The sequence below is a fragment of the Oncorhynchus keta genome, chromosome 13 (genome assembly GCF_023373465.1).
Source record: "Oncorhynchus keta strain PuntledgeMale-10-30-2019 chromosome 13, Oket_V2, whole genome shotgun sequence".
Lineage (NCBI taxonomy): Eukaryota > Metazoa > Chordata > Actinopteri > Salmoniformes > Salmonidae > Oncorhynchus > Oncorhynchus keta.
The window spans coordinates 3,875,712-3,900,744 of NC_068433.1; the positions used below are offsets into that span (position 1 = coordinate 3,875,712).

At 44.8% G+C, this 25,033-nt stretch overlaps 1 protein-coding gene across 1 annotated transcript in view; it reads right to left on the bottom strand.

Moving 5' to 3' along the window:
* LOC118379866 (short transient receptor potential channel 5-like) overlaps window positions 1-25,033 on the bottom strand; it is an 88,424-nt gene that overhangs the window by 9,309 nt on the left and 54,082 nt on the right. The window contains exons 14-16 of the mRNA XM_052460726.1: window positions 23,959-24,168; window positions 17,833-17,874; window positions 14,854-14,943 (exon numbers count right to left, since the gene is read on the bottom strand). Of these exons, the coding sequence (XP_052316686.1) occupies window positions 14,854-14,943; window positions 17,833-17,874; window positions 23,959-24,168 (342 nt within the window). The remainder of the gene's footprint in view (window positions 1-14,853; window positions 14,944-17,832; window positions 17,875-23,958; window positions 24,169-25,033) is intronic.

Sequence of the window (25,033 nt, forward strand, 5' to 3'; positions counted from 1 at the left end):
TATTATTATTTTTACTTACTATTAATATTATTTAATCTTGTCATTATTTTTAATCTTATTATTATTATTTTTTTCTTATTATTTATTATGGAGAGGATTTGAGATATTATGAGATTTTAGGATTAGAGAGGAGGATTTTTATTATTAGGGATAGAGAGAGGATTAGAGAAAGAGGGATGGAGCGGATGAGAGGAGAGGGATGGAGAGAGAGGGATGGAGAGAAAGGGATGAGAGAGAGGGATTAGAGAGAGGGATTAGAGAGGAGATGGAGAGAGGGATGGAGAGAAGGGATGGAGAGAGAGGGATTAGAGAGAGGGATGGAGAGAGAGGATGGAGAGAGAGGGAGTGGAGAGAGGGGGAGAGAGAGGGATTAGAGAGGAGGGATTAGAGAGAGATGGAGAGAGAGGGATGGAGAGAGAGGGATGAGAGAGAGGGAGAGAGAGAGGGATGGAGATGGAGAGAGAGGGATGGAGAGAGAGGGATGGAGAGAGAGGGATGAGAGAGAGACAGAGAGATGAGAATCTTAATTTATTTACCCACACATTTTTACATATTATTTACATTTAATTATCATTACCCATTATTATTTTTTTATTATTATTATTTTTAATATTATTATTTTTACATATTTATTTAATCTTATTATTATTTTTACTTTTAATATTATTATTTTTACCAAAACATATTTTTAATTATTACTTTAATCTATTATTATTATTAATCTTATATTTTTCTAATTTTTTTGCACTTTATTATTATTATTTAATCTATTATTATTTTAATTTAATATTTTAATGACATATACATATGACCGGTATCGACACTTATCTTATATTTATTGGGATGATGGAGAGAGAGGGATTAGATGAGGATGGAGAGGGAGGGATGGAGAGAGAGGGATGGATTACTTTTGGAAGAGAGGATGGATAGGGATGGATTAGAGATAGGAGATATTTTTAGGATGGATTAATAGAGGGATGGAGGGATGGATGGAAAAAGAGGGATGAGAGAGAGCTTTTGGAGAGAGAGGGACGAGGGACCAGAAAGGGACCACTTTTTTTCAACTGCTGTAAAATGAACTGGCATTCACAGACTCTACCAACTATTTTTTAATTCTTATTATTATTTTTGAGCTCTGATTATTTTTTATTTTACACACACACATATTATTTTAATTCACACATTATTTTTACACATACACACACACACACATATTTTAATCACATATTACACACACACACACATTTAATCTTTACACATATTATGACATATTACACATTTTACACTTACAGATAATCCATATTTTATTAGAGGGATGGAAACGAGGGATTTAAGGGATTAAAGATTATTATTTTAGAGACCATGGAAACATGGAGAGAGAGAGGGATGGAGAGAGAGGGATGGAAAGAGAGGATGGAGAGGAGAGGGATGGAGAGAGAGGATGGAAAGAGAGGGATGGAGAGAGAGGAGAGACAGAGAGAGGGATGGAGAAGAGGATGGAGAGAAAGGGATGGAGAGAGAGGGATTAGAGAGAGGGATTAGAGAGATGGAGAGAGAGGATGAGAGAGAGGGAGGGAGAGAGAGGGATGGAGAGAGATGGGGTGGAGAGAGAGGGATGGAGAGAGGGATGGAAATTATTATTTTGGATCTTAAATTACCATTTTATTTTTAATCTTATTATTTTTTAGAGAGAGGGATTAGAGAGAGGGATTAGAGAGAGATGGGAGAAGGATGGAGGATGGAGAAGAGGGATGGAGAGAGAGGGATGGAGAAGAGGAGAGATTATGGAGAGAGAGGGGTTAGAGAGATTATGGATGGGAAAGAGAGGATGGAGAGAGAGGGATGGAGAGAGGGATGAGAGAGAGGGAAAGAGAGATGGTGAGGGATGGATGGAGAGAGGGATTAGAGAGGATGGAGAAGGAGGGATGGAGAGAGGGATTAGAGAGAGGATGGAGAGATTGAGGGATTTAGAGAGATTATTATAAACATATGGATGGAAATCATAGACATTATGGACATAAGAGGGATGGAGAGAGAGGTCATTATTTTTAAGACATTATTACCTTAATATTTTAACTATATATTTAATCTTATTATTAGAGAGAGATGGTGAGGGAGGGATGGAGAGAGAGGATGGAGAGAGGGATGGAGAGAGAGAGGGATTAGAGAGAGAGGGATTAGAGAGAGGGATTAGAGAGAGATGGAGAGGAAGGGATGGAGAGAGGGATGGAGAGGAGGGATGGAGAGAGAGGGATTAGAGAGAGATGGAGAGAGATGGAGAGAGAGGGGTTGGAGAGAGAGGATGGAGAGAGAGGGATGGAGAGAGAGGGATTAGAGAGATGGAGAGAGATGGGAGAGGAGGGGCTAGAGAGAGATTGGGAGAGATGGATTTTTAAGGGATGGAGAGAATTTTTTTATGGATTATTTTTTTATAGGGATGGACTTTATTTTTAAGGATCTTATTACATATTTAATCATTTTATTATTTCATTTTAATCCATATTTATTTTTAGGGTTAGAGAGAGATGGGAGATGGAGAGAGGGATAGAGAGAGAGGGATGAAAGAGAGGGAGAGAGAGAGAGGGATGGAGAGGGAGGGATGAGAGAGAGGGATGGAGAGAGAGGGATGGAGAGAGAGGGATAGAGAGGGATTTTAGGGGATGAGAGAGAGGGATATTTTTAGGGGGATTTTAGAGAGGGATATTTAATTCATTATTATTATTTAATCTATATTATTTTTATTCATTATTATTATTATTTTTAATTCATTATTATTATTATTTTTAATTCTATTATTATTTTTTTATTATTTTTATTATTTTTAATCTTATTATTTTTTAATTTACATATATTTTTTCTTTATTAATATTTTTATTATTTATTTTTAATCTACATATTATTTTATTTAATCTATTTTTTATTTACATATTATTATTTACATATTTTAAGAGGGATGGATTGAGAGATGGAGAGAGAGGGATGGAGAGGAGGGATGAGAGAGAGGGATGAGAGAGAGGGATGAGAGAGAGGGATGGGAGAAGAGAGAGGGATGAGAGAGAGGGAGAGAGAAAGAGGGATGGAGAGCGGGATGAGAGAGAGGGATGGAGAGAGAGGGATGAGAGAGAGGATGAGAGGAGAGGAGAGAGGGATGGAGAGGAGGGATGAGAGAGATGGAGAGGTAATATTTTTTACTTATTTTTATTTAATTTTATTAATATTAAGACCAAACACATTATTTACTTATATTTTAATTATTACCTTTATTATTTACCAAACATATGACCGTTATTATTTTTACCTTTTTATTGACTTATTTATATATGACTTTATTGACCAGACATATTTTTTATTATGACCATTTTATTATTTGACATATTATTATTATTAAGAGGGAGGGATGGAGAGAGGGATGGAGAGAGAGGGATGGAGAGAGATAGGGATGGAGAGAGAGGGATGGAGAGAGAGGGATGGAGAGAGGGATGAGAGAGGGTGGAGGGAGAGAGAGGGATGGAGAGGGAGGATGAGAGAGAGGGAGAGAGAGAGAGGGATGAGAGAGAGGGATGAGAGAGAGGGAGAGAGGAGGGATGGAGAGGAGGGATTGAGAGAGAGGAGAGATGGAGAGAGGGATGGAGAGGGATTAGAGAGAGAGGGATTAGAGAGAGATAGAGAGGGATTAGAGAGGGGGTGGAGAGAGAGGGATGGAGAGGAGGGATGGAGAGAGAGGGATAGAGAGAGGGAGAGGAGAGGGATGGAGAGAGAGGGGTGGAGAGAGAGGGGTGGAGAGAGAGGGATTAGAGAGAGAGGGATGGAGAGAGGGGAGAGAGGGATGGAGAGAGAGGATAGAGAGAGGGATGGAGAGAGAGGGATGGGAGAGAGGGATGGAGAGAGAGGAGAGAGAGAGGGATGGAGAGAGAGGGATGAGAGAGAGGGATAGAGAGAGGGATGAGAGAGGGAGGGATGAGAGAGAGGTTAGAGAGAGAGGGAAGGAAAGAGAGGGATGGAGAGAGAGGGATGGAGAGAGAGGGGTGGGAGAGAGAGGGATTAGAGAGAGATGGAGAGGGAGGGATGGAGAGAGAGGGATGGAGAGAGAGGGATTAGAGAGATGGATTAGAGAGAGATGGAGAGAGAGGGATGAGAGAGAGGGAGAGAGAGAGAGGGATGGAGAGAGAGGGGTGGAGAGAGAGGGGTGGAGAGAGAGGGATGGAGAGAGAGGGATGGAGAGAGAGGATGGAGAGAGAGGGATTAGAGAGATGGAGAGAGATGGAGAGAGAGGTTAGAGAGAGAGGGATGGAAAGAGAGGGTGGAGAGAGGGATGGAGAGAGAGAGAGGTGGGAGAGAGGGATGGAGAGAGATGGGAGAGGGGAGGGATGGAGATGGAGAGAGGGATGGAGAGAGAGGGATTGAGAGATGGATTGGATTTTATAGATGGGAGAGAGAGGATGAGAGAGAGGAGAGAGAGAGAGGGATTGGAGAGAGAGGGTGGAGAGGAGGGATGGAGAGAGAGGGAGAGAGAGAGGGATGGAGAGAGAGGGAGAGAGAGGGATGGAGAGAGGATTAGAGAGAGATGGAGAGAGAGAGGGATGGAGAGAGGATGGGAGAGAGAGGGATGGAGAGAGAGGGATTAGAAAGAGGGATTAGAGAGAGATGGAGAGGGAGGGATGGAGAGAGAGGGATGAGAGAGAGGGATGGAGAGAGAGGGATGGAGAGAGAGGGATGAGAGAGAGATGGATTAGAGAGGGATTAGAGAGGGATGGATGGAGAGAGAGGGATGGAGAGAGAGGGATGGAGAGAGAGGGGTGGAGAGATAGGATGGAGAGAGAGGGATTAGATTTATTATTGGATTTTAGAGATATTAGATGACCTTATTATTTTGGAAAGATATTTAGGGATTACATATTTTTAAGCATATTTAGGGATATTACTTTTGACTTAGGGTGGGAGATTACAAAGAGTGATAAGAAAGAGGGATTAGAGAGAGATGGTGAGGAGGGATGGAGAGAGGGATGGCTTTAGAGAGAGGGATGGAGAGAGAGGGATGGAGAGAGAGGGAGAGAGAGAGGGATGGAGAGGGAGGGATTGAGAGAGAGGAGAGGGATGGAGAGAGACTTTTTTTTTTAGAGAGAGAGGGATGGAGAGAGAGGGAGGGAGAGAGAGAGGATGGAGAGAGAGGGATGGAGAGAGGGATGGAGAGAGAGGGATGGAGAGAGGGATGAGAGAGAGGGATGGAGAGAGAGGGATTAGAGAGAGATGGAGAGGAGGGATGGAGAGAGAGGGATGGAGAGAGAGGGGATGGAGAGAGAGGGATGGAGAGAGAGGGATGGAGAGAGAGGGATGGAGAGAGAGGGATGGAGAGAGAGGGATGGAGAGAGAGGGATTAGAGAGAGGGATGGAGAGAGGGATGAGAGAGAGGGATGGAGAGAGGGATGAGAGAGAGGGATGAGAGAGAGGGATGGAGAGAGAGGGATTAGAGAGAGAGAGAGATGGAGAGAGAGGGGGTTAGAGAGAGATATGGAGGGGTAGAGAGAGAGGGATGGAGAGAGAGGGATGAGAGAGATGAGAGAGAGGGATTGAGAGAGGAGAGGGATGGAGAGGGAGGGATGGAGAGAGAGGATTAGAGAGAGGTGGTGGAGAGGAGGATGGAGAGAGAGGATGGAGAGAGAGAGGATTGAGAGAGAGAGAGAGGGATGGAGAGGGAGGGATGGAGAGAGAGGGATGGAGAGAGAGGGATGGAGAGGGAGGGATGAGAGAGAGGGATGGAGAGAGAGGGATTAGAGAGAGGGATGGAGAGAGAGGGATGGAGAGAGAGGGATGGAGAGAGAGAGGAGAGAGAGGGATGGAGAGAGAGGGTGGGAGAGAGAGGGATGGAGAGAGAGGGATGGAGAGAGAGGGATGGAGAGAGAGGGATGGAGAGAGAGATGGATTAGAGAGATGGAGAGAGATGGAGAGAGAGGGGTTAGAGAGAGATGGATGGAGAGAGAGGATGGAGAGAGAGGGATGGAGAGAGAGGGTGAGAGAGGGATTAGAGAGAGGGATTAGAGAGAGAGGGATGGAGAGAGGGATGGAGACTGAGAGGGATTGGAGAGATGGATTAGAGAGATGGAGAGAGAGGGATTAGAGAGAGGGATGAGAGGGAGAGAGGGATGGAGAGAGAGGGTTAGAGAGAGGGATGGAGAGAGAGGGATGGAGAGAGGGATGGAGAGAGAGGATTAAAGAGAGGGATTAGAGAGAGATGGAGAAGGATTAGAGAGAGATGGAGAGGGATGGATGGAGAGAGGGATGGGAGAGAGGATGGAGAGAGAGGGATTTAGAGAGAGGGATGGAGAGAGATGGAGAGAGAGGGGTTAGAGAGGAGATGGATGGAGAGAGAGGGATGGAGAGAGAGGGATGGAGAGAGAGAGATGGAGAGAGAGAGGATGGAGAGAGAGGATGGAGAGAGAGATTAGAGAGATGGATGGAGAGGGATGGATGGAGAGAGGGATGGAGAGAGAGGGATGGAGAGAGAGGATTAGAGAGATGGGAGAGAGGGGAGAGAGAGATGGGATGGAAAGAGAGGGATGGAGAGAGGGATGGAGAGAGAGGGATGGAGAGAGGGATGAGAGAGAGGGATAGGGGTTAGAGAGGGATGGAGAGAGAGGGATGGAGAGAGAGGGATGGAGAGAGAGGGGAGAGAGAGAGAGGGATGAGAGAGAGGGATAGAGAGAGAGGGATGGAGAGGAGGGATGAGAGAGAGGAGAGAGAGAGGGATGGAGAGAGAGGGATGAGAGAGAGGGAGAGAGAGAGATGGAGAGGAGGGATGGAGAGGGAGGGATGAGAGAGAGGAGAGAGAGAGAGAGGGATGGAGGAGGGATGAGAGAGAGGATGAGAGAGAGGGATGGGAGAGAGGGATGAGAGAGAGGGAGAGAGAGAGGGATGGAGAGAGAGGGATGAGAGAGAGGAATGGAGAGAGAGGGATGGAGAGAGAGGGATTAGAGAGAGATGGAGAGGGGGATGAGAGAGAGGGATGGAGAGAGAGGGATGGAGAGAGAGATGGAGAGAGAGGGATTAGAGGAGAGAGAGAGAGGGATGGAGAGAGAGGGATGGAGAGAGATGGATGGAAAGAGAGGGATGAGAGAGAGGAGGAAGAGAGAGGGATGGAGAGGGAGGGATGAGAGAGAGGGAGAGAGAGAGGGATGGAGAGAGGGATGAGAGAGAGGGATGGAGAGGGAGGATTAGAGAGAGATGGAGAGGGAGGGATGGAGAGAGAGGGATGAGAGAGAGGGATGAGAGAGGGGATGAGAGAGAGGATGGATTAGATCTTAATATTTTTAGAGATGGAGAGAGATGGATTTTTAGAGAGGGGTTGGAGAGAGATGGAGAGAGAGGGATAGAGAGAGAGGGATGGAAAGAGAGGGATGGAGAGAGAGGAGAGAGAGAGAGGGATGGAGAGGGAGGGATTGAGAGAGGGATTAGAGAGAGAGGATGGAGGGAGGGATGATTATTTTTATCTATTAGGATGACTATTAGAGGATTAATAGAGAGGGGGTGAGCGCTTTTAGAGGAGGGATTTTGGACATATTATTAGGGATTGAGAGAGGGGGTGGAGATTATTACTTTAATTATGGAGAGGGAGCAATGGAGAGAGGGATTAGAGAGAGGGATTAGAGAGAGGAGGGATTAGAGAGAGATGGAGAGAGACTTTGACACATATTGGGTTAGAGGGATGGAGAGAGGGATGGAGAGAGAGGGATTAGAGAGGGGGATGTAGAGAGAGGGATGAGAGAGAGGGGAGAGAGAGAGGGATGGAGAGGGAGGGATGAGGAGAGAGGGATGGAGAGAGGGATGGAGAGAGGGATGAGAGAGAGGGATGAGAGAGAGGGATTAGAGAGAGATGGAGAGGAGGGATGGAGAGAGAGGGATGGAGAGAGAGGGGATGGAGAGAGAGGATGAGAGAGAGGGATGGAGAGGGAGGGATGAGAGAGAGGATGAGAGAGAGGGAGAGAGAGAGGGGTGGAGAGGAGGGATGAGAGAGAGGATGATAAGAAAGAGGGATTGAGAGAGATGGAGAGAGAGGGATGGAGAGAGAGGGATGGAGAGAGAGGGATGGAGAGAGAGGATGAGAGAGAGGGAGAGAGAGAGGGATGGAGAGGGATTTAAAATGAGAGAGAGAGGATGGGAGAGAGGGATTAGAGAGAGAGGGATTAGAGAGAGGGATGGAGAGAGAGGGATTAGAGAGAGAGGAGAGAGAGGGATAGAGAGAGGGATGAGAGAGAGGGGATTCTAGAGGAGGGATGAGAGAGAGGGAGATGAGAGAGAGGGAGGAGAGAGAGGGATGGAGAGAGAGGGATGAGAGAGAGGGAGAGAGAGAGAGGGATGGAGAGAGAGGGTTTAGAGAGAGATGGAGAGGGAGGGATGGAGAGAGAGGGATTAGAGAGAGATGGAGAGGGAGCAATGGAGAGAGGGATGGAGAGAGAGGGAGATGGAGAGAGAGGGATTAGAGAGAGATGGAGAGAGAGGGGTTAGAGAGGGATGGAGAGAGAGGGATAGAGAGAGAGGGATGGAGAGAGGGGGATGTAGAGAGAGGGATGAGAGAGAGGGAGAGAGAGAGGGATGGAGAGGGAGGGATGAGAGAGAGGGATAGAGAGAGGGATGGAGAGAGGGATGAGAGAGAGGGATGGAGAGAGAGGGATGGAGAGGGAGGGATGGAGAGGAGGGATGGAGAGAGAGGGATAGAGGGAGAGAGGGATTAGAGAGGATGAGAGAGAGAGGAGAGAGATCTATTAGGGATTATTTTAATATGGGATTATTGAGAGAGATTATTTAGAGAGAGAATATGGCTTATTAGAGGATGAGAGAGAGGAGAGAGAGAGAGGGATGGAATCACAGATATTTTTAGAGATAGATGGAGAGGGAGGGATGGAGAGAGAGGATCTTTTAGAGAGAGATGGAGAGGAGGATGAGAGAGAGGGATGGAGAGAGGGATGAGAGAGAGGGATTAGAGAGGGATGGAGAGAGAGGGGTGGAGAGAGAGGGATGGAGAGAGAGGATGAGAGAGAGGATGGAGAGAGGGGATGGAGAGGGAGGGATGAGAGAGAGGGAGAGAGAGAGGGATGGAGAGGGAGGGATGAGAGAGAGGGATTTTTAGAGAGAGGGATGGAGAGAGGGATGAGAGAGAGGGATGGAGAGATTATTATTTAATCTACAGATGGAGATTATTTGACATATTATTTTTACCTTATTATTATTTATTTTAATCTATTATATTACTTAATTATTATTTAATCATTATTATTTACATTATTATTTAATCTTTATTATTATTTTTAATCTTATATATTTATTACTTACATTATATTATTATTATTTTATCTTATTATTATTATTATACATATTATTTTATATTATTACATTACTATTATTATTATATTTTAATTATTATTATTATTATTACATTTATTAATCTTATTATTATTTAATCTCATTATTATTATTTATCCACATATTATTATTTACATTATTATTATTATCTTAATTTTACTTATTATTATTATTATTACTTATTAATATTATCTTACTATTATTATTTAATCTTATTATTATTTAATCATATTATTAATCTTATTACTTATTATTTTACATCATATTATTTAATCTATTATTATTTAATCTTATTATTATTTTTAATTCATTAATATTTTTAATCTTATTATTATTTAATCTTATTATTATTATTTAATCATATTACTTACACATATTTTTATATTTTTATTTTATTTATTTTTAATCTTATTATTTTAATCAATCTATTATTTTTACATATTATTTAATCTTATTATTATTATTTTTAATCTTATATATATTTTTACTTTATTATTTTTATCTTATTATTTTATCTTATTATTATTATTTTTAATCTTATTATTATTTTTAATTTTGTATTTTTTATTAGGGATTAGATTTTTTATTTTTAGATGGAGAGGAGATGAGAGAGAGGGATTTTAGGGATTAAGAGAGGATGGAGAGAGAGGGATGGAGAGAGGGGTAGAGGGATTAGAGAGAGGGATTAGAGAGATCTGGGAGGGAGATGGAGAGGATGATGGAGAGAGAGGGATGGAGAGAGAGGGATGGAGAGGAGGGATGAGAGAGAGGAGAGAGAGAGAGGGATGGAGAGAGGATGAGAGGATGAGAGAGAGGATGGAGAGAGAGGGATGGATGGAGAGAGATGGATGATTTAAGGAGGGATGGAGAGATTTTTAGGGATGAGAGAGAGGATGGAGAGAGGAGGGATTAGATTATTATTTAGGGATGGAGAGAGAGGGTTTTGGAGAGGGAGGGATACACTTTATAGGGATTAGAGAGAGATTTTAGGAGGATTACTTAGAGGATGGAGAGAGACATATTTTTAAGAGAGAGATGGAGACATTTTTAAGAGGGATGGAGAGAGAGGGAGAGAGAGAGAGAGATGAGAGAGGGATGAGAGAGGGAGAGAGAGAGGGATGGAGAAGAGGATGGAGAGGGAGGGGATGAGAGAGAGAGAGAGAGGGATGGAGAGAGAGGGATGAGAGAGAGGGAGAGAGAGAGAGGGATTAGAGGGAGATGAGAGAGGATGGAAGAGGATGGAGAGAGGGAGGGAGGGATGGAGAGAGGGGTTAGAGAGAGATGGAGAGAGGGATGGAGAGAGAGGATGGAGAGGAGGGATGAGAGAGAGGGATTAGAGAGAGAGGGTGAGAGGGATGGATGAGAGAGAGGGAGAGGAGAGAGAGATGGTGGAGAGAGAGGGGTGGAGAGAGAGGGATGGAGAGAGAGGGATGAGAGAGAGAGGGATGGAAAGGGAGGGATGAGAGAGAGGGATGGAGAGAGGGGTGGAGAGAGGGAAGAGAGAGGAGATGGATGGAAAGAGAGGGATGGAGAGAGAGGGATGGAGAGAGAGGGGTGGGAGAGAGAGTGATTGGAGAGAGGGATTAGAGAGAGATTTTGAGGGAGGGATGGAGAGAGAGGGGGGATGGAGAGAGGGATGGAGAGAGGGGATGGAGAGAGAGGGATTGGAGAGAGATGGAGAGAGATGGGAGAGATCATTATTATTTAATCTGATTACATATTTTTTTAATTCATTATTTTTATTTATTACATATTTTAAAATTCTTTACATTATTTATCCATTATTAATATTACTTTTAATTTTATTATTACTTTAATCTAACACCTTATTATTTACTTTACCTTCGTCACTATTGGTTTAATCTTACATATACACTTTATTATCTTATTACGGCTTATTATCTTTAATCTTATTATTACTATGACGCTGGTTAACAATATCTTTTTCTACATATTTTTACCGCATATTTTTGTCTTATTATTTTTAATCTACTATTACACATATATTTTTAATCTTATTATTATTTTTAATTCGATATTTATTAATTCACATATTTCTACATATTTTTAATTCTATTATTCATTTACCCATATTAATATATTAATATTATTTGTCTATTGATCATTTTTAATTCATAATATTGACCATTGTCGTCTATTACTTAGACACTACATTACTTTTTACTCTTATTATTATTTATATTTAATTATTATTATTATTTACATCATTACTATTATTATTATCTTATTATTATTTTATTCATTATTTTAATCTATTAATATTATTTAATCTTAATATTATTTTTTTAATCTTATTATTTTTAATCTTTTTACTATTATTATTATTTTTAATATTAATTTTTTAATTTTTAACTATTACATCTTACATTATTATTTTTAATCTTATTTTACTTTTTTTATTATTATTAATATTATTATTATTTACATTATTATTTAATCTATTATTTTTATTTACGTCATTTATTTATTTTTTTATTATTATTATTATTAATCTTATTACATATTTTTTAAAACATATTTTTTAACTTCTATTATTTTTATCTTATTATTATTAGACTTATTATGATGGAGAGAGAGGGATGGAGAGAGAGGGATTAGGAGAGAGATGGAGAGGGAGGGATGGAGAGAGAGGGATGGAGAGAGGGATAGAGAGAGGGATGGAGAGAGGGATTAGAGAGAGGGATGGAGAGAGAGGGATGGAGAGGGGTTAGAGAGAGATGGATGGAGAAGAGAGGGATAGAGAGAGGGATAGAGAGAGGGATGGAGATTTTATCTTATATTATTTTTATTTTTATCTTATTATTATTTTTAATTCTTTACTATTATTATTTTTAATCTTATTATTATTTTTAATATTTAAAACTTATTTACACTTATTATTATTTTTATTACTATATTTTTTATTTAATATTAGACTTAGATTATTATTTTTGGACATTTATTACTTTTACCCATTATTATTTATTTAATTCATTTTATTTTATTTTATTATTATTATTATTTAAGGATATTTATTTAGATTATTATTTTTTTATCTTATTAGGGAGGAGAGAGAGGATGAGAGAGAGGAGAGGAAGAGAGGGATGAGAGAGGGATGGAGAGAGAGGGTGGAGAGAGAGGATGAGAGAGAGGGATGAGAGAGAGAGAGATGGAGAGAGAGGGATGGAGAGAGAGGGGTGGAGAGAGATGGAGAGAGAGGATTTTTAAGGATGGAGAAAGATTTTTTAGGGATATTTTTAGGACGGAGAATATTTTTTTATATTATTTTTAATCTATATTATTATTTATTTAATATTATTATACGTCATTAATAATTATTATTTTTAATCTTATTATTATTTAATCTTATTATTATTATTTATCTTATTAATCTTATTATTATTATTTTAACTACACATATTTTTTAATTATATTTTATTATTTTAATCTTTATTTTTATCGCATATTTTTTAACTAACCATATTTTTACGATCATTATTATTTTTAATCTTTATTATTTTTCACATTATTATTTTTATTATATTAAAATTTCTATTATTTTACATATTTTAATATTATTATTTTTAATTCTATTATTACATTTTATCGCTATTTTACACTTACATATTAATCACTTACATATTATTACTTTTATCACACATATTTATCACATATTGATCACACATCACATTATTATATTTTTTACTTATTTAATCTTTGATTGACAGGATGGAGAGAGAGAGGGATGGAGAGAGCGGGATGGAGAGAGAGGGATTTAGATTAAGAGAGATGGAGAGAGAGGGGTTTAGAGAGATGAGAGAGAGGGATAGAGAGAGAGGGATGGAAAGAGAGGGATGGAGAGAGAGGATGGGAGAGAGATGGAGATTAGAGAGGATTGAGACAGATGGAGAGGATGGAAAGAGAGGGATGGGAGAGAGAGGGATTGGAGATGGAGAGGGAGGGATGGGAGAGAGGGATGGAGAGAGAGGGATGGAGAGAGAGGGATTAGAGAGGGATGGAGAGAGAGGGATGAGAGAGGGAGAGAGAGAGGGATGAGAGGGAGGGATAGAGAGAGGGATGGAGAGAGAGGGATGGAGAGAGAGGGATAGAGAGAGATGGAGAGATGGAGACTTTTTTACATATTACTTATCTACATGACACATTATTTATATTATTTTTACTTTCTAATATTTAATACATTATTATTACTTTACATCGAAAAAATACACAAAAGTTATGACACTTTATTATTTTTATTTTTTATTTATATTATTATTTGCACTTATTATTTTTAATTTATACATAAAACATATATCATTATTTTTATCACTATATATGCCATACATATTTTTATGTCCTATTATTATTTTTACATATTTTTATCACATATTATTAATACATTATGACGGCATTTATCAAGCATATATATTTTTAACTTCATATTAGTTTTAATTTAATCTTATTAAGGGATTTTTGAGAGAGAGGATTAGAGAGGAGATGGAGAGAGATGGAGAGAGATTTAGGGGTTAGAGAGAGATGGAGAGAGAGGATTTTTTTAGAGAGGGATGGAGAGAGAGGGATGGAGACACATATTAGAGGACAGAGAGACTTTTATTATTATTATTTTAATTATTATTTATCGCATATTATTATTACTATTAGGATGAATCTTAGAGAGAGGGATGGAGAGAGAGGGATGGAGAGAGGGATGGAGAGAGAGGGATAGAGAGAGAGGGATTTTGGAGAGGAGAGGGATTAGAGAGAGATGGAGAGATGAGAGAGAGGATGGAGAGAGAGGGATTATTTACAGATGGAGAGAGGGATTAGAGAGGGATAGAGAGAGATACATATTTTTATTATTATATTTTATCACATATATTACATCTTATTATTATTATTTTATTACATACACTTTAATATTATTTTATCACATATTATTATAAATGACTGAGAAAGACTATAGGGATGGCGAGAGAGGTGGAGAGAGAGGGATGAATGTCCAGAGAGAGATAGAGAGACTGGATGATATATAGGGAGAGGGATGGGAGAGGGAGGGATGAGAGAGGATGGAGAGAGGATGGATAGAGGATGGAGAGAGAGGACGGAGAGAGAGGGATGAGAGAGGGATGGAGAGAGAGGGATGGAGAGAGAGGGATGGAGAGAGGGGGATGAGAGAGAGGGATGGATAGAGGGATGGAGAGAGAGGGATGAGAGAGAGGGATGGAGAGAGAGGGATGGAGAGGAATGGAGTGAGAGGGATGAGAGAGAGGGATGAGAGAGGGATGGAGAGAGATGGATAAGAGAGGGATGGAGTGAGAGGGATGAGAGAGAGGGATGAGAGAGAGGGATGGAGAGAGAGGGATAAGAGAGGGATGGAGAGAGAGGGATGGAGAGAGAGGGATGGAGTGAAGTGGAGACAGATAGATATTACATATACTCTTCTAAGGAACTACGGTCGATGTCAATCTAATTGGCAAAACGTCCTCCTTCCACACACACCTTAAAGTTCTCCTCGGTCAGTCCCTCGTCCGTCTTGGAACTGCGTATCATGGCCGCCACGTACCTCTTCACCAGGCTACGGATCACTTCCTGTTAACAATGACATTACTTCCTGTTAACCACAACACTGTCACCATGGACACCCCTGTCCGACACTTTTTTTAAAAGAAAATAACATTTTATGAATCCATAGGAGACTGACATGTACACACACAGATTAATTAAATAATGCTGTCATTGAAAATTAGGTAGGCTTCTGCCCCTTTAAGAGGTAGAACAGGTTGTGGACCCTATGTTGTGATTCAGGCTTCTGCCCCTTTAAGTGGGAGGGGTTATGTCAGTAGTCTAGTGGGAGGGGTTATGTCAGTAGTCTAGTGGGAGGGGTTATGTCAGTAGTCCAGTGGGAGGGTTATGTCCAGTGGGAGGGGTTATGTCAGTAGTCCAGTGGGAGGGGTTATGTCAGCAGTCCAGCGGGGAGGGGTTATGTCAGCAGTCCAGTGGGAGGGCCTTTGTCAGCAGTCCAGCGGGGAGGGGTTTTGTCAGCAGTCCAGTGGGAGGGGCTATGTCAGCAGTCCAGTGGGAGGGGCTATGTCAGTAGTCCAGTGGGAGGGGTTATGTCAGTAGTCCAGTGGGAGGGGTTATGTCAGTAGTCCAGTGGGAGGGGTTATGTCAGTAGTCCAGCAGGAGGGGTTATGTCAGTAGTCCAGTGGGACGGGTTATGTCAGCAGTCCAGCAGGAGGGGTTTTGTCAGCAATCCAGTGGGAGGGGTTATGTCAGTAGTCCAGTGGGAGGGGCTTTGTCAGTAGTCCAGTGGGGGGCTATGTCAGTAGTCCAGTGGGAGGGGTTATGTCAGTAGTCCAGTGGGAGGGGTTTTGTCAGTAGTCCAGTGGGAGGGCTATGTCAGCAGTCCAGTGGGAGGGTTATGTCAGTAGTCCAGCAGGAGGGGTTATAACAGTAGTCCAATGTGAGGGTTATGTCAGTAGTCCAGTGGGAGGGTTATGTCAGTAGTCCAGTGGGAGGGGTTATGTCAGTAGTCCAGTGGGAGGGGTTATGTCCAGTGGGAGGGGTTATGTCAGTAGTCCAGTGGGAGGGGTTATGTCAGTAGTCCAGTGGAGGGGTTGTCAGTAGTCCAGTGGGAGGGGTTATGTCAGCAGTCCAGTGGGAGGGTTTGTCAGCAGTCCAGTGGGAGGGGTTATGTCAGTAGTCCAGTGGGAGGGGTTATGTCAGTAGTCCAGTGGGAGGGTTATGTCAGTAGTCCAGTGGGAGGGTTTGTCAGTAGTCCAGTGGGAGGGGTTATGTCAGTAGTCCAGTGGGAGGAGTTATGTCAGTAGTCAGTGGGAGGGTTATGTCTAGTGGGAGGGGTTATGTCAGTAGTCCAGTGGGAGGGGTTATGTCAGTAGTCCAATGGGAGGGGTTATGTCAGTAGTCCAGTGGGAGGGGTTATGTCAGTAGTCCAGTGGGAGGGGTTATGTCAGTAGTCCAGTGGGAGGGTTTTGTCAGCAGTCCAGTGGGAGGGTTATGTCAGTAGTCCAGTGGGAGGGGTTTGTCAGTAGTCCAGTGGGAGGGGTCAGTAGTCCAGTTATGTCAGTAGTCCAGTGGGAGGGTTTTGTCAGTAGTCCAGTGGGAGGGGTTCAGCAGTCAGTAGTCCAGTGGGAGGGGTTATGTCAGCAGTCCAGCGGGAGGGGTTATGTCAGTAGTCCAGTGGGAGGTCCAGTGGAGGGTTATGTCAGTAGTCCAGTGGGAGGGGTTATGTCAGTAGTCCAGTGGGAGGGTTATGTCAGGAGTCCAGTGGGAGGGGTTTGTCAGTAGTCCAGTGGGAGGGGTATGTCAGTAGTCAGCAGTCCAGTGGGAGGGGTTATGTCAGTAGTCCAGTGGGAGGGGTTATATCAGTAGTCTAGTGGGAGGGGTTATGTCTAGTGGGAGGGGTTATGTCAGTAGTCTAGTGGGAGGGGTTATGTCAGCAGTCTAGTAGGAGGGGTTATAACAGTAGTCTAATGTGAGGGGTTATGTCAGCAGTCTAGTGGGAGGGGTTATGTCTAGTGGGAGGGGTTATGTCAGTAGTCTAATGTGAGGGGTTATGTCAGTAGTCTAGTGGGAGGGGTTATGTCAGTAGTCTAGTAGGAGGGGTTATAACAGTAGTCTAATGTGAGGGGTTATGTCAGCAGTCTAGTGGGAGGGGTTATGTCTAGTGGGAGGGGTTATGTCAGTAGTCTAATGTGAGGGGTTATGTCAGTAGTCTAGTGGGAGGGGTTATGTCAGTAGTCTAGTGGGAGGGGTTATGTCAGTAGTCCAGTGGGAGGGTTATGTCTAGTGGGGAGGGTTATGTCAGTAGTCCAGTGGGAGGGTTATGTCAGTAGTCCAGTGGGAGGGGTTATGTCAGTAGTCCAGTGGGAGGGTTATGTCCAGTGGGAGGGGTTATGTCTAGTGGGAGGGGTTATGTCAGTAGTCTAGTGGGAGGGGTTATGTCAGTAGTCCAGTGGGAGGGGTTATGTCTAGTGGGAGGGGTTATGTCAGTAGTCTAGTGGGAGGGGTTATGTCTAGTGGGAGGGGTTATGTCTAGTGGGAGGGGTTATGTCAGTAGTCCAGTGGGAGGGGTTATGTCCAGTGGGAGGGTTGTCTAGTGGGAGGGGTTATGTCTAGTGGGAGGGGTTATGTCTAGTGGGAGGGGTTATGTCTAGTGGGAGGGGTTATGTCAGTAGTCTAGTGGGAGGGGTTATGTCTAGTGGGAGGGGTTATGTCTAGTGGGAGGGGTTATGTCCAGTGGGAGGGGTTATGTCTAGTGGGAGGGGTTATGTCAGGGGAAACAGTAGGGAGCTTTATGTTCACATTGTCCTAAAAAGAACCAGACCGTGTAATTCTATCGACCCGAACTCCGACCACCTTTTGAGATGTTTGACTTCCTTTTAAATTCACAATTTCATTTGTAACAAAAATTGTCTGAAAGGGACCAAGTGTGAAAACACCCCGAGAGAGAAATACCTGATAATGCTGGTTCTGTATCAGGCTGTCTGCATGATGCTCCTGAAAATAAATGATATACTGGTAAAGCACATTATGTACCAACACACACACACACACACACACACACGCACACACACGCACACACACACACACACACACACACACACACACACACACACACACACACACACACACACACACGCGCGCACGCGCACGCACACACACACTTCGCCCACTCATATCAGCAGCATCAGATGGATTCTTGGTGTTATATAATTCAGCCCACATTTGGCCTGTGTCCCAAATCACCCCTCTTCCCTACGTAGTGCACTACAGTCCTCTTCCCTGCTTAGTGCACTACAGAGTCCCATGGGCCCTGGTCAGTGTATATAGGGAATAAGAGTCAGTTTGGAACTCGGCCCAGGACTGGAAATCAGGCCAGGTGTGTGTGTGTGTGTGTGTGTGTGTGTGTGTGTGTGTGTGTGTGTGTGTGTGTGTGTGTGTGTGTGCGTGCGTGCGTGTGTGTGTGTGTGTGTGCGTGTTGTGTGTGTGTGCGTGCGTGCGTGCGTGCGTGTGTGTGTGTGTCATTTGAGTGAGCGACATGAGATTATGATCAAGTGTTTTCTTGTGTTTAGAAATGTGTATTTGCAGAACATACAGTTGAAGTCAGAAGTTTACATACACCTCAGCCAAATACATTTAAACTCACTTTTTCACAATTCCTGACATTTAATCCTAGTAAAAATTCCCTGTCTTAGGTCAGTTAGGATCACCACTTTATTTTAAGAATGGGAAATGTCACAATAATAGTAGATAATTATTTATTTCAGCTTTTATTTCTTTCATCACATTCCCAGTGGGTCAGAAGTTTACATACACTCAATTAGTATTTGGTAGCATTGCCGTTAAATTGTTTAACTTGGGTCAAACGTTTCGGGTAGTCTTCCACAAGCATCCCACAATAAGATTTTGGCCCATTCCTCCTGACAGAGAGCTGGTGTAACTGAGTCAGGTTTGTAGGCCTCCTTGCTCGCACACACTTTTTCAGTTCTGCCCACAAATGTTCAATAGGATTGAGGTCAGGGCTTTGTGATGGCCACTCCAATACCTTGACTTTGTTGTCCTTAAGCCATTTTGCCACAACTTTGGAAGTACGCTTGAGGTCATTGTCCAGTTGGAAGACCCATTTGTGACCAAGCTTTAACTTCCTGACTGATGTCTTGAGATGTTACTTCAATATATCCACATAATTTTCCTCCCACATGCTGCCATCTATTTTGTAAAGTGCACCAGTCCCTCCTGCAGCAAAGCACCCCCACAACATGATGCTGCCACCCCGTTCTTCACGGTTAGGATGGTGTTCTTCGACTTGCAAGCCTCCCCCTTTTTCCTCCAAACATAACGATGGTCATTATGGCAAAACAGCTCTGTTTTTGTTTCAACAAACCAGAGAACATTTATCCAAAAAGTATGATCTTTGTCCCCATGTGCAGTTGCAAACTGTAGTCTGGCTTTTTTATGGCGGTTTTGGAGCAGTGGATTCTTCCTTGCTGAGCGGCCTTTCAGGTTATAGCGATATAGGACTCGTTTTACTGTGGATATAGATACTTTTGTACCTGTTTCCTCCAGCATCTTCACAAGGTCCTTTGCTGTTGTTCTGGGATTGATTTGCATTTTTCACACCAAAGTACGTTCATTTCTAGGAGACAGAACGCGTCTCCTTCCTGAGACGTATGACGGCTGCGTGGTCCCATCGTGTTTATACTTGCCTACTATTGTTTGTACATATGAACGTGGTATCTTCAGGCGTTTGGAAATTGCTCCCAAGAATGAACCAGACTCCGGATCCTTCAGAGTCTCCCTCCAGTCCGGATCCACCAGAGTCTCCCTCCAGTCCCGATCCGCCAGAGTCTCCCTCCAGTCCGGATCCACCAGAGTCTCCCTCCAGTCCGGATCCACCAGAGTCTCCCTCCAGTCCGATCCGCCAGAGTCTCCCTCCAGTCCGGATCCACCAGAGTCTCCCTCCAGTCCGGATCCGCCAGAGTCTCCCTCCAGTCCCGATCCTTCAGAGTCTCCCTCCAGTCCGGATCCACCAGAGTCTCCCTCCAGTCCGATCCGCCAGAGTCTCCCTCCAGTCCGGATCCACCAGAGTCTCCCTCCAGTCCGGATCCACCAGAGTCTCCCTCCAGTCCGGATCCACCAGAGTCTCCCTCCAGTCCGGATCCTCCAGAGTCTCCCTCCAGTCCGGATCCTTCAGAGTCTCCCTCCAGTCCGGATCCTTCAGAGTCTCCCTCCAGTCCGGATCCACCAGAGTCTCCCTCCAGTCCCGATCCGCCAGAGTCTCCCTCCAGTCCCGATCCGCCAGAGTCTCCCTCCAGTCCGGATCCTTCAGAGTCTCCCTCCAGTCTGGATCCTTCAGAGTCTCCAGTCCGGATCCACCAGAGTCTCCCTCCAGTCCGGATCCACCAGAGTCTCCCTCCAGTCCGGATCCCACGCCCTGACCTTCATTAGGCTACTTGCTTTTGAGGGTTGAATTGCTATTGACAGACATACAGCCCTGTGTTATTTGATGGGTGTACTGACAATGACCAATGTAGCCGATTGGTTTTTACTCTGAGGTGAGCCGTGGCGTGTTGCTCCTGTTGTCCAGGCTGTCTCTCTGATGGGGCTGAAATTGACAGAGCATCCAACTTTATCCTTTCAGTTGACTGTCTGTAGCCTGTCCATGGTTCTGAATCGATAGTTTTTTTGCCCGCTTTGAGGACAATACAGTGCCACTTACACGGCCTGCAACGGAAACATGCGGTCTCTCCTTCACTGCAGCCGAGGTGAGTAAGACATTTAAACGTGTTAACCCTAGCAAGGCTGCAGGCCCAGACGGCATCCCCAGCCGCGCCCTCAGAGCATGCGCAGACCAGCTGGCCGGTGTGTTTACGGACATATTCAATCAATCCCTATACCAGTCTGCTGTTCCCACATGCTTCAAGAGGGCCACCATTGTTCCTGTTCCCAAGAAAGCTAAGGTAACTGAGCTAAACGACTACCGCCCGTAGCACTCACTTCCGTCATCATGAAGTGCTTTGAGAGACTAGTCAAGGACCATATCACCTCCACCCTACCTGACACCCTAGACCCACTCCAATTTGCTTACCGCCCAAATAGGTCCACAGACGATGCAATCTCAACCACACTGCACACTGCCCTAACCCACCTGGACAAGAGGAATACCTATGTGAGAATGCTGTTCATCGACTACAGCTCGGCATTCAACACCATAGTACCCTCCAAGCTCGTCATCAAGCTCGAGACCCTGGGTCTCGACCCCGCCCTGTGCAACTGGGTACTGGACTTCCTGACGGGCCGCCCAGGTGGTGAGGGTAGGCAACAACATCTCCTCCCGCTGATCCTCAACACGGGGCCCCACAAGGGTGCGTTCTGAGCCCTCTCCTGTACTCCCTGTTCACCCACGACTGCGTGGCCACGCACGCTCCAACTCAATCATCAAGTTTGCGGACGACACAACAGTGGTAGGCTTGATTACCAACAACGACGAGACGGCCTACAGGGAGGAGGTGAGGGCCCTCGGAGTGTGGTGTCAGGAAAATAACCTCACACTCAACGTCAACAAAACTAAGGAGATGATTGTGGACTTCAGGAAACAGCAGAGGGAACACCCCCTATCCACATCGATGGAACAGTAGTGGAGAGGGTAGCTAGTTTTAAGTTCCTCGGCATACACATCACAGACAAACTGAATTGGTCCACTCACACTGACAGCGTCGTGAAGAAGGCGCAGCAGCGCCTATTCAACCTCAGGAGGCTGAAGAAATTCGGCTTGTCACCAAAAGCACTCACAAACTTCTACAGATGCACAATCGAGAGCATCCTGGCGGGCTGTATCACCGCCTGGTACGGCAACTGCTCCGCCCCTCAACCGTAAGGCTCTCCAGAGGGTAGTGAGGACTGCACAACGCATCACCGGGGCAAACTACCTGCCCTCCAGGACACCTACACCACCCGTTGTTACAGGAAGGCCATAAAGATCATCAAGGACATCAACCACCCGAACCACTGCCTGTTCACCCCGCTATCATCCAGAAGGCGAGGTCAGTACAGGTGCATCAAAGCTGGGACCGAGAGACTGAAAAACAGCTTCTATCTCAAGGCCATCAGACTGTTAAACAGCCACCACTAACAGTGAGTGGCTGCTGCCAACACACTGTCATTGACACTGACCCAACTCCAGCCATTTTAATAATGGGAATTGATGGGAATTATGTAAATATATCACTAGCCACTTTAAACAATGCTACCTTATATAATGTTACTTACCCTACATTATTCATCTCATATGCATATGTATATACTGTACTCTACATCATCGACTGCATCCTTATGTAACACATGTATCACTAGCCACTTTAACTATGCCACTTTGTTTACTTTGTCTACACACTCATCTCATATGTATATACTGTACTCGATACCATCTACTGTATGCTGCTCTGTACCATCACTCATTCATATATCCTTATGTACATATTCCTTATCCCCTTACACTGTGTATAAGACAGTAGTTTTGGAATTGTTAGTTAGATTACTTGTTGGTTATCACTGCATTGTCGGAACTAGAAGCACAAGCATTTCGCTACACTCGCATTTAACATCTGCTAACCATGTGTATGTGACAAATAAAATTTGATTTGATTTTGATTTGATTTGATAGTTAAGTTGGCTGTCTGTAGCCTGTCCATGGTTCTGAATCCATAGTTGCATTGACTGGCTGTAGCCTTCTATCGATGGTTCTGAATCGAGAGTTACAGTGTGTGGCTAGCAGAGTACGGGTACCAATGTACGGCTACCAGTGTACGGCTACCAGTGTATGGCTACCAGAGTATGGCTACCAGTGTATGGCTACCAGAGTACGGCTCCAAGGGTATGGCTACCAGTGTACGGCTACCAGAGTACGGCTCCCAGAGTACGGCTACCAGAGTACGGCTACCAGTGTATGGCTCCCAGAGTACGGCTCCCAGTGTATGGCTACCAGTGTACGGCTCCCAGAGTACGGCTACCAGTGTACGGCTCCCAGAGTACGGCTACCAGTGTATGGCTACCAGAGTACGGCTACCAGAGTACGGCTACCAGAGTACGGCTACCAGAGTACGGCTACCAGAGTACGGCTCCCAGAGTACGGCTCCCAGAGTACGGCTACAAGTGTATGGCTACCAGAGTACGGCTACCAGTGTACGGCTACCAGTGTATGGCTACCAGAGTACGGCTACCAGAGTACGGCTCCCAGTGTATGGCTACCAGAGTACGGCTCCCAGAGTACGGCTACCAGTGTATGGCTACCAGAGTACGGCTACCAGTGTATGGCTACCAGAGTACGGCTCCCAGTGTACGGCTACCAGTGTACGGCTACCAGAGTACGGCTCCCAGAGTACGGATACTAGAGTATGGCTCCCAGTGTATGGCTCCCAGTGTATGGCTACCAGAGTACGGCTACCAGAGTACGGCTACCAGAGTACGGCTCCCAGTGTATGGCTCCCAGTGTATGGCTACCAGAGTACGGCTACCAGAGTACGGCTCCCAGTGTATGGCTACCAGAGTACGGCTCCCAGTGTATGGCTACCAGAGTACGGCTACCAGAGTACGGCTCCCAGAGTACGGCTACCAGAGTACGGCTACCAGAGTACGGCTACCAGTGTACGGCTCCCAGAGTACGGCTACCAGAGTACGGCTCCCAGTTTATGGCTACCAGAGTACGGCTACCAGAGTACGGCTCCCAGTTTATGGCTACCAGAGTACGGCTACCAGTGTACGGCTCCCAGAGTATGGCTACCAGAGTACGGCTCCCAGAGTATGGCTACCAGAGTACGGCTACCAGAGTACGGCTAACAGAGTATGGCTCCCAGTGTATGGCTACCAGAGTACGGCTACCAGAGTACGGCTACCAGAGTACGGCTCCCAGAGTATGGCTACCAGAGTATGGCTACCAGTGTACGGCTACGTTTCAGAACAGTAGTAGGACCTATCTACCTTGTATTATTAGGGCTCTAAAGCGATTGTTTGTGCCCCCTCGGGCATGGCATCCTCTGTGTGTGTGTGTGTTGCATTTATGTGTTTGTGTTTGTATCTTCTTACCGGGAACTTTCGTAGGTCGTGGTGTTTGTCTGTGTCGTCAGCAGGGGGCGCTCCTCTCCTACAGAGGCGATGGTGAACCCACAGACAGAGGAACCACACTGACTTAGGACTGGGGACGATGTTGAAGGGAGGGGGCAGAGTACCCCCCTCGTCAAAATAACTCATCCATAACTTGGTCCGGGCAAACTTCCACTCTATATCTGCATGGTCCTGGAGGAGGGAGGGGGGTAGGAGAGAGAGAGGGGTATGAGGGGAGAAGTAGGAGAGAGAGAGGGGGAGATGGGAGAGAGAGAGGGGGATGAGGGGAGAAGTAGGAGGAGAGAGAGAGAGGGGGATGAGGGGGAGAAGTAGGAGAGAGATAGGGGGAGATGTGAGAGAGAGAGAGGGGAGATGAGGGGAGAATAGGAGAGAAGAGGGGGATGAGGGGGAGAAGTAGGAGAGAGAGAGGGGGATGACTGAGAAGTAGGAGAGAGAGAGGGGGTGAGGGGGAACTCACTGGGGAGAGAGAGAGGGGGACTGACTGAGAAGTAGGAGAGAGAGAGGGGGAGAGGAGATAGATACAATGGAGACTCAGGGGATGAGGGGAGAATAGGGAGACTCACTGAGGGGAGAAGTGGGAGATGAGAGGGGATGAGGGGAGAAGTAGGAAGAGAACTCAGGGAGATAATGAGGGGGAGAACTCAGGAGAGAAGAGGGGGAAGAGGGGGAGATAATAGGAGAGAGAGGGGGATGAGGGGAGAGAAGAGGAGAGAGAGAATGAGGGGGAGAAGTCACTGAGAGAATACAATGTGGGAACTCACTGAGGGAATACAAGGAAGGGGAGGAGGGGGAGAGTAGGAGAGAGAGAGTGGGAGATGTGGGAGAGAGAGAGGAGAGGGGAGATAGAGAGAGGAACTCACTGAGGGGACCACTAATACAATGGAGAGGGGGAGAGGAGAAGTAACTCACTGAGAGGAGAGAGATAATACAATGGAACTCACTGAGATAATACAATGGAAGGGAGAGATAAGATGGGGATGAGGGGGAAGTAGGAGAGATAATACAATGGAACTCACTGAGAGAGAAGAGGGAGATG